General features: G+C 42.1%; 2 protein-coding genes across 3 annotated transcripts; one reads left to right on the forward strand and one right to left on the reverse strand.

Annotated features, from left to right (window-relative positions):
* Positions 1–223: 223 nt before the first annotated feature.
* On the reverse strand, positions 224–7,499 carry LOC106565570 (ER membrane protein complex subunit 3). 2 transcript variants are annotated; one of them, XM_014132842.3, is made up of 9 exons: positions 7,367–7,499; positions 5,127–5,283; positions 4,764–4,821; positions 4,539–4,632; positions 4,264–4,368; positions 1,409–1,490; positions 1,204–1,283; positions 717–799; positions 224–607 (listed from the first exon to the last, which is right to left on the reverse strand). In XM_014132842.3, exons 2-9 carry the CDS (start codon positions 5,279–5,281, stop codon positions 479–481), a joined length of 786 nt encoding a protein of 261 aa, XP_013988317.1. In that variant the 5' UTR covers positions 5,282–5,283; positions 7,367–7,499; the 3' UTR covers positions 224–478. The 2 variants fall into 2 exon arrangements, with proteins under 2 accessions (XP_013988317.1, XP_013988316.1); XM_014132841.3 differs by lacking the exon at positions 7,367–7,499 and adding an exon at positions 5,872–6,054.
* Positions 6,308–9,885, forward strand: LOC106565571 (putative protein BRICK1). The gene is made up of 3 exons (XM_014132844.3): positions 6,308–6,470; positions 9,034–9,116; positions 9,235–9,885. Exons 1-3 carry the CDS (start codon positions 6,353–6,355, stop codon positions 9,259–9,261), a joined length of 228 nt encoding a protein of 75 aa, XP_013988319.1. The 5' UTR covers positions 6,308–6,352; the 3' UTR covers positions 9,262–9,885.
* The last annotated feature ends 2,845 nt before the right edge of the window (positions 9,886–12,730 follow it).

Genomic DNA, 12,730 nt, shown 5'->3' on the forward strand with positions numbered 1-12,730 from the left:
GGGGGGGGGGGGAATCTATTTAATACATTTTTAATTGAGGCTGTAACACAACAAAATGTGGAATAAGGGGTATGAATACTTTCTAAAAGGCATTGTAGGTGGAATCTAAGAATACAAGGTAAACATGATTAAAAACAAAAAGTGGTGCAACACATGCTCATTGACCCTTTGTATGTTTTGTTTGACAGTATACAACATGTCAGTTTTTACATTATGTATGCTATCCTTTTTTGTCATGAGTAGCTGAGGATGAATCTTGCAAATAGTTACAATTATAAATTGAACTTGGTACTATCTCCAATTAAACTTGAAATGGACAATGACGTAACTGAAATTAATTTAGACATCACATCTTCATTTGTCACCAAAGCCCAGGGACTTTGTTCCACTGTCATTTCCTATAGAAACTCCAAGTCTGCCGCTAAGTAAAACTACCATTTTGCCAAGTGGCAGGTTCCCTGCAGTGATGAATTGGCACTCAGAAGATACCCGTTGGCAACTCCTTACTGAACATTCCATCTAGATCCAGTTCCCTGCTCATTAGCTCCTCCTCAACACCCTCCAGTGCCCACTGGTGGTCAGTTAGCTCAAGAGCCTCCCATTCTGCCTAAAAAGGGGAAATAAACAACTGTCTGTCAGGTGATAATGCTGGGACCTGTATGAATTTAATTCACCATGGAGAGTAAGTGAACGCAATCAAGAGTAGACAACTCTACCTTGAAGGCTTTGTTTGTGTCTGCAGGCATGGCCATGGCAGCACCACTCATCTGCTCCTGCATGATCCTGGACTGATCTGCACCTGTGTGGTTCACAATACACCAGCATCAACACTAACTACTTCATAATCACCTTGGAGTGACAAAACCAGGACTGTGACGAATTGGAGGCTTGCCAGTTAAACATGGTTGAAATAATGGAGTCATGTTCCATTTATAACCAGTGCTGCTGCTATGACACTGAAGGGTTGCAAACCGGCCCATTATCTCTTCAAGGCACAGACCGCCAAGAGACTTGTTGTTTGCCCAAATCAGGTCAATTTAATAACCTTCTGTTTATTGCTTTTGATAACCAGTACTGCTGTAAGTAGGTGACAAACTATGATTCAATAATGTCACATCTAGTTTACAGAAACACATTTATCAATAACATTTGCAGGAAATACAAATCTGAATCATGAAGTTGGATGAGTGGATGAAAGGTTACCATTATCTTGTCCTAGAATTAAAGAGTACATGCTTCGCAGCCCAAACACATTCAGGAAATACCACGACGCTGAGCTCACCCTGAAAACAGAAACGAGAGTGAGATTATAATTCATCAATGTTTACACTAGCAAAAGGACTCAGAGGAAGTATATCACATTAACTTCACAGAACTAATTTAATAAGTATCTATTTCAACAACTAACCAGGAAGCATCAAGTGAGAGTAGCTCGATTCCTTGTTGCAACATGGGCTTGAAGCGCAGGGTGAGAGGAAAAGGAACCTTGGCTGTGAGGAACAAGAAAAGGGTTGTTGAGAAAATTGTAACTGAAATGATTTGGCTCGTACAAACCCACTACCAAATAAGTAGAATCAAGTTTTGAATTTTACATAAAACCAGTCTGTGCAAATATTGACTTAACTGCTTATAGCAAAGACACTGACTGGAAGCACTTCATTTTACACTACTATTATTTATAGGTTGTTTGTGTAATCATTTTACCATGCCATTTCTTAGTAAATACCTGGTTATTTATGTACCATAAAATAAACTGCAATCGAAGCTCTCTAGTAGTGACAATCATTATCATGTTTTAATGTCACGTGTACAAGTACAGTGAAATGCCTTTCTTGCAAGCTCTAAACCCAACAATGCAGTAATCAATATCAATGTAGCCCTAAAAATAACATAAGGTAGAACAAAAAAAACAAAGAATAAAAATAAGAAATATGAAGAACGAGAAAGTAAAAAGGTATATACAGGGTCAGTTCCAATACCATATTTACAATGTGCAGGGATACTGGAGTGATAGAGGTAGATGTATAGGGGTAAGGTGACTGGGCATCAGGATATATGATAAACAGAGTAGCAGCAGCGTAAATGATGATCGTATGTGGGTGTGTGTGTGTGTGCGTGTGTGGAGGCAGTATAAATGTGTGTGCATGTTGTGTGTGTTGTTGTGTCAGTGTGCGTGAGAGTGTAGAGTCCTGTGAGTGTGCAAAATAAAATACAAGGGTCAACTCAGAGAGTCTGTGTAGCCATTCTGTTAGCTATTTAGCAGTCTTATGGCTCAGGGATATATGCACCGGCACTGCTTGCTGTGCGGAAGCAGAGAGAACAGTCTATGGCTTGGGTGGCTGGAGTCTTTTCCGGGCCTTCCTTTCACACCGCCTGATAGAGGTCCTGGATGGCTGGGAGCTCAGCCCCAGCGATGTACTGGGGTGTCCACAGGACCCTCTGTAGCGCCAATGCGATCAAGGGTGGAGCTGTTGCCATACCAAGTAGTGACGCAGACAGTCAAGATGCTCTCAAATGGTGCAGTTTTAGAACTTTGAGGATTTGAGGGCCCATGCCAAACCTTTTGCTGTTGCGCTTTTTTCGCAACTGTGTGCGTGATTGGACCATTTTAAGTCTTTAGTGATTTGGACACCAAGGAACTTGAAGCTCTCGACCCACTCCACTGTAGCCCTGTTGATGTGGTTGAGGGCATGCTCACCCCCCCTCCCTTTAAAAGCACTTCACGATTACAGAAGTGAGTGCTACAGGGTGGTAGTCATTGTGGCATAAAGCCTTAGAGTTTGTGGGAACAGGAATGATGGCTGTCATCTTAAGATGTGGGAATTACAGACTGGGACAAGGACAGGTTGAAAATTACTGTGAATATGCCTGCAAGCTGATCTGCGCATGCTCTGAGAACGCGCCCTGGAATATCGTCCGGCCTCGCGGGCTTGCGAGTGTTGACCTGATTACAGACCTTACTCACATCTGCCTCGGAGGACGAGATCACCGAGTCCTCTGGGTCGGTGGGGGCCCTCACACACGGTATGCCATTGTTATTGAAGCGTGCATAAAATGCATTGTGTTCGTCTGGTAGAGGCAGCGTTGGGCAGATCATGGCTGGGTTTTCCTTTGTAATCCATAATTGGCAGCAGGCATCAGAGCCCATGTAATATGATTTCACCTTATTCTTATTTTGTCCTTTTGTTCGTTTCATGACTCTGCGGAGGTCGTAGCGGGATTTTTTGTACTTGTTCCTGTCCTTAGCCGTAGCCTCAGGGTTGTCTACGATAGCCCTGTCCTATAGCTTAGCGCCAACCTCTTGTGTTACTCCAGAGCTTTTGGTATCTTATTAGGATCCACATTAGCTGTTGCAAAAGCAGCAGCTACTCTTCCTGGGGTCCACACAAAACATGAAATAATACAAAACATTAAGACAACAGCTCTAGGACAGAAGTACATACAAAAATGTAAAAAGCACACGTAGCCTACATATCAATGCATATACACAAACTATCTAGGTCAAATAAGGGAGAGGCGTTGTGCCGCGAGGTGTTGCTTTATCTGTTCTTTGAAACCAGGTTTGCCGTTTATTTGAGCAATATGACATGGAACAGAGTTCCATGCAATAATGGCTCTATATAATACTGTATTCTTTCTTGAATTTGTTCTGGATTTGGGGACTGTGAAAAGACCCCTGGTGGTATGTCTGGTGGGGTAAGCGTCTGTGTCAGAGCTGTATGTAAGTTGGCTATGCAAACAATTTGTGATTTTCAACACATTCATGTTTCTTAAACAAATAAGAAGTGAAGCAGTCAGTCTCTCCTCAACTCTTAGCCATGCAAGAGAGACTGGCATACATAGTATTTATATCAGCCCTTTGATTACAATGAAGAGCAAGATGTGCCGCTCTGTTCTGGGCCAGCTGCAGCTTATCTAGGTCTTTCCTTGCAGCACTGGACCACACAACTGGACAATAATCAAGATTAGACAAACTAGAGCCTGCAAAACTCGCTTTTGAGTGTGGTGTCAAAAAAGCAGAGGATCTCTTTATTACGGCCAGACCTCGCCCCATCTTTACAACCATTGAATCTATATGTTTTGACCATGACAGTTTACAATCTAAGCTAATGCCAATTGGGGAAGCAGCAAACCTTTACTGGGGGGGACAACGTTGATGATGCACTTCCTTACGAAGCAGGTGACGAAGGTGGTTTGCTCGTCGATGTTATCCAAACAACCCAGTCTCAGTGCAGTAAGCGAGCGAGCGAGGACGCTACTTACTTGTGACAAACCCTGAGAAGGTCCAGTTGATCCAGCCTCCGATGAGGATCATGGGAAGTACATTGGTCACGTTGCCTTTCATCATGTCTGTCAGCATGCTGGGGTCTGGACAAAGAAACAGTTCCAAACAAGCGGAGTAGTAATACATTTCGTGCATTATCATTCAGAATTAATTTGCTCCTTATCATGTGTCAGGGTATAACGGCCCAATACCGTCCGATCATGGTTAGAGAACAGGACTATGTGAGAAAGTATGATGTGACTGTTATGCTCACCTGTCATTGGGGAGGGAGGCACAACCTTTCTTTTGGTATTTTTTAAGAAGCCATCTTCTTGATTATTGAAGTAAAACTTCCTCATCAAGAAAGACTGAAGAAAACGAGGTGTCTCAAAATCTGAGCGCAAATAGCCAACACCATTTAAAAAAAAACCACCATGTTTACCTTGCTAAGTAAAGATAGTGAAGTGGCTTTTTAAGGTCATTCCAACATTGATCTCACCTGTTTCGGAATGTACTTCCCATTCTCTCTGAGGATTCTGCTCCTGATAAGAACCTGGCTGAATTTCGGAAAGGTATAATTCAAATCAAACTCACAGTAAGATGTGCTCACTAGCCCTTTTATGAACTGTCAATGCACAGTCTGTCTCAGGCAGGCCTCTCCAACCCTGTTCCTTGAAAGCCACCATCCTGTAGCTTTTCTCCAACACTAATCTAGCGCACCTGATTTTAATAATTAGTTCGTTGATAAATTTAGTCAAGTTAGTTACCACTGGGGTTGGATTGAAAACCTACAGGAGGGTAGCTCTCCAGGAACAGGGTTGGTGAACCCTGGTCGGGGACTACATACTCCCAAGACCCTTACCTGTCTGACACCTGCTCTAATGTCAGCTTCTTGTCACTCTGAAGCAGAATGGAGACATAATGTCGAATCACCCCAACAAGGAACGTGATAAAGACGATGGGCAAGACCACCCAAAGTCTGATATTGGAGTCCAGCAAAAGTTCCGGCTCATCCATAACTAGCAAAGCGATAAAGACATAGAACAAGTGTAAGAGTAGGCATCATATTAATAACTTCAGATATGAAAAAATCTGGAAAATGTAACATAGCCAATATCAGCAGCAACATGTTTCGAGATAACTGGTGAATGCATTGCACAAGTATTTTGGCGTCTAATAAACTGGACAGTGCAGCTGTAATTTACTCCCGTCACCCAAGGTAGCTAGCTAGCGAACAATAATCGTATTTTAGCTTGCTACTGTAGTTAGCTAATTCACTGGCACAACTGTTAGCTGTATCAAATACCCTCCAGTACATTATGACTGTCAATTTGGGCGTATAGTTATATGTGAATACACAACTAGTTAACTAACTATAGCTTACTATTACTACAGAGTTGTTAAACATAGTTTACTTAATCGTTGCTCTTGCCAGTTGATAAAAACAGAGAATAGCTAACTGTTAGCTAGCTAAATGCTGCTGGGAAGAGCTGGCTAGTTTGCCGAGAGAGGCTGTGAAGGACGCTATCTAACTACAACGTTAGCTAATAATACATTATTTAAATCGTTAGAAAACAAAACACTGCAGTGTTTGATATTTATCTTACCCAAGGTAGTCCGTTTGACAAAATACGTGTGTCGTCAGGCGATACTATGCTAATTTAAATTAATGCAGATTATTTGCTATGTCTACCTGCATCAGCAGCCATGGTCATTAGAAAGCAAAAATGCACGGTATTAGCTTCGACAAAGCAAACGACATTAACAATGCATTGCAACAGTGAGTGAGGGGTAACGATAGTGCCACCTGGCGTTGATGGTTGAAATATCAGTCTGAACGGCTAATCAATATTTATATTGTCCGTTTATTTACCATAAAATATCGATGATTCACCCAATATATCAATGCATCTAGCTGAACATATGATTTTCACTGGATCGATGATCGCTGTCTAGCAGTGTATCAATCATACATTTTCTCGCACATCTCAGTCCTACCAGACAGTTCAATGACATGATTCCATTTGTTTAGGAAACTGTCGCCACCTGCTGATAGTTGGGGCTAACACAATTTCCCCCAAACAGAAAATGGCCGGCCAAGAAGATCCTGTGCAGAGGGAGATCCACCAAGACTGGGCAAATCGAGAATACATTGAGGTTATCACGAGCAGTATAAAGAAAATAGCAGATTTCCTAAATTCCTTTGGTAAGTAGCTAAATACATGGAACTTAAATAACTAGGCAGACGCATAAAAAAAGTCTGTCAATGCGAAGGCCTAACCTACTTGAAGTACCTGGTTAACGCTAGTTAGTTTCCATCTAAAACAAAGTAATATATCAGCTAAAGGACTCTCACTATTGTGTAACGTTATAACACGGGTTTAAGATTTATGCTTCGACCAATCGATGAAATATTGTAGTTAGCTAATAGTTAAGTTAGCTTGCTTTCTTCTGATGGCTAAGAGACAATGTATGCTTAATCTGCGGTATGGATGGTGTGACGCAGAGGCGAAATTCAGCTCTGTACTGCATCTCTATGCGCCTCCGAAAAGTTGTTGCAATACGGAGCTTCGTATAACTCCGCGTTGACATGATTGGTTGAATGTAGGTGGGGGCGGGAGGTCCTGTATAAACACAAACTCACTTCCCTGACAGCTTCCTAAAACGCAAGAAGTATGAGTGCCCTGACTTCTGCAGATGCAATGTCTACGTAAATGCTGTACGGCCAATTCAGAACCTGGATTGACCATGTAGTACCGTTTAATGCCTTGATCATGCCTATAGTTATTTTGGTACACCAGAACTACATTCATTTCCAATGGAACTTTGCGTTCTGTGTGGTGAATGCAAGTTTGGATTTATTGAACGCATGCGTCAAACTGTATGCGTAGACTATTTGATAGAAATGGTAGCAGAAGGTGAATGTGGAACTTTTGTTGCACACATATCCAGATGCTGCGTACCATTTTGCACAAAAACACTGTAGGTGTGATCGACGCGTAAGGGTTCTACAGACAGAGCCAACGGAGCAATATCGTTTTTCGTCACAAAAGAAGAAGCTCATTGTAATACGCTCCGTCATTCGACAAAGTTTTTTCCTACCTGGAAATTAAGACCCGACGTATCATTCCTTGCGAAGACTGAGGGGCAGTATTGAGTGAGTTTAGCAACGGAAGTCCAGCCCTTGTCTACATAACATATTTTCCGGTATCACTTCTAGTATAAACACAGAAGAGACGGACATTCTACTATTTGCAAGCTTCCTTCTTTGTGCATCTTATTTTGAGATTATTGAAAGTCTTTCCTCTTAAATGCTTCGCATAGGTTGGATAAGAGACGTGTATTCTCCATCGTCCCCTCTTGTAGTGTTCAGTGGACGAACTTGTCTTTTTTCTCAGTCTTTTTCTTCTTCTGAGTAGTAGCAGTTCAAGCTCATGTTGTTCAAGCTCTAGCAATTGCAATTCAAAAAGAGACATGTTTGCGTCTGTGGCTAAAAAGTAGTGTTGTAGAGCATAGAACACCAGACTGGCCTGACATGTAGCTAGCATTTGTAAACAGGCATAACACCAGATCCAAAATGTCAAATGTTGTTGCTAGCTGGTCAAAAAGAGAGCCTCTGCCCCTCTTGCTTGGTAAACTACTCTGGCTTATTCCACCCCCTGAGTCAATACATATCAGAATCACCTTTGGCTGTGATTACAGCTCAGTCTTTCTGGGTAAGTCTCTAAGAGCTTTCCACAACTGGATTGTACCATATCTGCACAATATTATTTTTAAATTTCTTCAAGCTCTGTCAAGTTGACTGTTGATCATTGCTAGACAGCCATTTAAGTCTTACCATAGATGTTGAAGCAGATTTAAATCAAAACTGTAACTCGGCTCAGGAACATTCAATGTCGTCTTGGTAAGTAACTCCAGTGTATGTTTGGCCTTGCATTTTAGGTTATTGTCCTGCTGAAAGATGAATTTGTCTCCCAGTGTCTGTACGAAAGCAGACTGAGACAAGTTTTCCTCTTTCCTTGTCTGTGCATAGCACTATTCATTTTATTTTTGTCTTAAAAAACACCCTAGTCCTTGCTGATGACAACATACCCATAACATGATGCAGCCACTACCATGCTTGAAAATATGAAGAGTGGTACTCAGTGATGTGTTGGATTTGCCCCAAACATAATACTTTGTATTCAGGACAAAAAGTTAATTGCTTTGCCACATTTTTTTGCAGTATTACTTTAGTGCCTTATTACAAACAAGATGCATGTTTTGGAATATTTTATTCTATACAGGCTTCCTTTTCACTCTGTCATTTAGGTTAATATTGTGGAGTAACTCCGATGTTTATCCATCCTCAGTTCTATCACAGACATTTAACTTTGTAATGGGTTTAAAATCACCATTGGCCTCATGGTGAAATCTCTGAGCGTTTTCCTTCCTCTTCGGCAACTGCGTTAGGAAGGACGCCTGTAGCTTTGTAATGAGTGGGTGTATTGATACATCATCCAAAGTGTAATTAATAACTTCACCATGCTCAAAGGGATATTCATTGTCTGTTTTTTTAAAATTGTTTACTCATCTACTAATAGTTGCCCGTCTTTGCGAGTAATTGGAAAACCATCCTGGTCTTTGTAGTTGAATCTGTGCATGAAATGCACTGCTCGACTGAGGGACCTTAGCAAACTGTACTCCACACATACAATTATCTGTTATTAACTTTGATGTGATCATAAAAATAAATATGTCCACTTTACTGTGTATTTACTTTGCTTCAGATATGTCCTGCCGGTCTCGTTTGGCCACCCTAAATGAAAAGCTGACGGCGTTAGAGAGGAGAATTGAGTACATTGAAGCAAGGGTAAGCGTCATAATGGTGACTAATTCTATGGTGTAAATAAATGTAATGTTATCAGTTTACACTCCTTGTACAGTCCTGGAAGTCATACTGTGTTCTCTAAACTTTGCTCTCTGTTTAGGTCACAAAAGGAGAGACCTTGACCTAAACCAAGATAGTATGCTGGACTGGATGCTGCACTTTGGCTGAGGATAGAATACTACATTTGTGACCAATTCCATATTTGCCCTTTTTTTTTAAATATAAACTACGCATTTTTTTTTTTTTTTTACTTATTTGTTCTGTGGGACCACAAAAAAAGCATTTTCATACTGTGTGTATTTTATGACCATAGCTACTGGGTGGTGATGGTAATACCACAGCATCTCCCACAATGTTATAATCGAGACTCAGTTAATGCTATCTTGTATTTATGTTATCATGGACCAACATAACTTGTTCATTGATTTGATTTGCACAAGTACATGAAGAACTTCCTAATAGGGGAAAGTGTTTTTTAGACACTTCTTTGTAACCAGGTTAAATCAAAAGTGACTATGTGAATGAGTGTCCCACACCTATGGAGATTTCACAGCACATGCATTGCAGAAATATACTTCCCATTAGGCTGAACCAGGATGATTTGAACCACAGGAAGAGGAAGTGCCAAAATGAATAGTCAGCTCTTTTGCTGTGGTCATTATGCTTATCCATATATTTGTTATATATTTCGCTGCTTGTAATTGTTTTACTTTAGTGTTAACATGTAATAAATAACCTGTTTTAAAAGTAAGTTATCCATGTGTTTTTCGGAGAAGGGCTTGGAAAGTGTTTGGTTCAAGGGAAGCATGCATAAATGCCAGGTTGAAGGTGTTCCTGGAAAATAATATAGGCTGGGTGTGGTGTCCAAGACCAGCTTGTATTTGCTCATAGTGAGTCCATACACACATTTGCCAATATAGCCTCTGGTTGCTGCCCTCAGCCATAAACTAGTGTTCTGCTCTCCATGCCAAAGGAACAGATCAACAAACCTCTCTAATGGTCAACATGTGTTTACTTTTTACTGAGCACTACATTACATGATGTAAATACAAACATGAATTGTGTTAGAGTAATTTTACCCTCGTAGAACTTAAGACAGCAGCTAGAGGTCTGTGTATGGAGGTAATGAGTACTGTTGTTTTTCTGTTGATAATTATTGCACCTACCTGGTGTCTCAGCTCTACCAGTCTGTGATGGGAAGAATGGAAATATATATATTTTTCTTATTTTCATATACTAACGGGCCACCAGACTACAGAAACTATAGCAATGGAACTGAAGTAACGGAATAGCAATACCTATAACATTAGCAATGGGAATATGGCATGTGAGAGAGAAAAAATGTCATTGGCTGCTTTCATTTAAAAACATAAACGACAAAGTGGAACTCTTAAAGAGTGGAACCCTCGCTCTCCTAATATAAAGTTGAACCCTCTCCACCCCATCCTCTCCCTTTTTTCTCTTCTCTCGTCTCCTCACTGCTCTTCCCTTCCTTTCCCTAAAATTGTCTCTCCTTTCTCTTCTCCTGAAAAGTAAAAAATAGTGTCGGTGGATGAATATTTTAGACCTACCCCCATGCACTTGTGGAGATGTCAAATCAGATTTTATTGGTCACATACACATGGTTAGCAGATGTTAATGTGAGTGTAGCGAAATGCTTGTGCTTCTAGTTCTGACCATGCAGTAATATCTAACAAGTAATCTACCAATTTCACAACTACCTTATACACACACGTGTAAGGAATGAATAAGAATATGTACATATAAATGTATGGATGAGTGATGGCCAAACGGCATAGTCAAGATGCAGTAGATGGTATAGAGTACAGTATATACATATGAGGAGTAATGTAGGGTATGTAAACATTATATAAAGTGGCATTGTTTAAAGTGACATTTCTATACATTTATTACATCCAATTTTTAATTATTAAAGTGGCTAGAGATTTAAGTCAGAATGTTGGCAGCAGCCACTCAATGTTAGTGATGGCTGTTTAACAGTCTGATGGCCTTGAGATAGAAGCTGTTTTTCAGTCTCTCGGTCCCAGCTTTGATGCACCTGTACTGACCTCGCCTTCTGGATGATAGCGGGGTAAACAGGCAATGGCTCGGGTGGTTGTTGTCCTTGATGATCTTTTTGGCCTTCCTGTGACATCGGGTGGTGTAGGTGTCTTGGAGGGCAGGTAGTTTGCCCCCGGTGATGTGTTGTGCAGACAGCACCACCCTCTGGAGAGCCTTGCGGTTGTGGGCGGAGCAGTTGCCGTACCAGGCGGTGATACAGCCCTACAGGATGCTCTCAATTGTGCATCTGTAAAAGTTTGTGAGTGTTTTTGGTGACAAGCCAAATTTCTTCAGCCTCCTGAGGTTGAAGAGGCGCTGTTGCGCCTTCTTCACCACGCTGTCTGTGTGGGTGGACCATTTCAGTTTATCCGTGATGTGTACGCCAAGGAACTTAAAACTTTCCACCTTCACCACTACTGTCCCGTCGATGTGGATAGGGGGGTGCTGGATAGGCGGAAGTATTATGACAATGGCTGATACAACCCTAACCCGTGTTTGATTGGTTAGTGTGTAGTCCTAGATGTTTTTTTAATCTGTGGGTTTAGTGGTGTTTTGGATGTTAGGATGTGTTAACTCCCACTGAGTAAACACTTGTTTCCATCATCTGGGTTTTGTGCTTTTCTCATGGGCCTCCTGTTCTGTGAGAGACAAACCACACAACAAATTACATTTACATTTAAGTCATTTAGCAGACGCTCTTATCCAGAGCGACTTACAAATTGGTGCATTCACCTTATGATATCCAGTGGAACAACCACTTTACAATAGTGCATCTAAATCTTTTAAGGGGGGGGGGGGGGGGGGGGGGGGGGTTAGGATTACTTTATCCTATCCTAGGTATTCCTTAAAGAGGTGGGGTTTCAGGTGTCTCCGGAAGGTGGTGATTGACTCCGCTGTTCTGGCGTCGTGAGGGAGCTTGTTCCACCATTGGGGTGCCAGAGCAGCGAACAGTTTTGACTGGGCTGAGCGGGAACTGTGCTTCCTCAGAGGTAGGGGGGCCAGCAGGCCAGAGGTGGATGAACGCAGTGCCCTTGTTTGGGTGTAGGGCCTGATCAGAGCCTGAAGGTATGGAGGTGCCGTTCCCTTCACAGCTCCGTAGGCAATCACCATGGTCTTGTAGCGGATGCGAGCTTCAACTGGAAGCCAGTGGAGAGAGCGGAGGAGCGGGGTGATGTGAGAGAACTTGGGAAGGTTGAACACCAGACGGGCTGCGGCGTTCTGGATGAGTTGTAGGGGTTTAATGGCACAGGCAGGGAGCCCAGCCAACAGCGAGTTGCAGTAATCCAGACGGGAGATGACAAGTGCCTGGATTAGGACCTGCGCCGCTTCCTGTGTGAGGCAGGGTCGTACTCTGCGAATGTTGTAGAGCATGAACCTACAGGATCGGTTCACCGCCTTGATGTTAGTGGAGAACGACAGGGTGTTGTCCAGGATCACGCCAAGGTTCTTAGCACTCTGGGAGGAGGACACAAGGGAGTTGTCAACCGTGATGGCGAGATCATGGAACGGGCAGTCCTTCCCCGGGAGGAAGAGCA

This window comes from Salmo salar, chromosome 12, assembly GCF_965601325.2.
Source record: "Salmo salar chromosome 12, fSalSal1, whole genome shotgun sequence".
NCBI classification, from domain to species: Eukaryota; Metazoa; Chordata; class Actinopteri; order Salmoniformes; family Salmonidae; genus Salmo; species Salmo salar.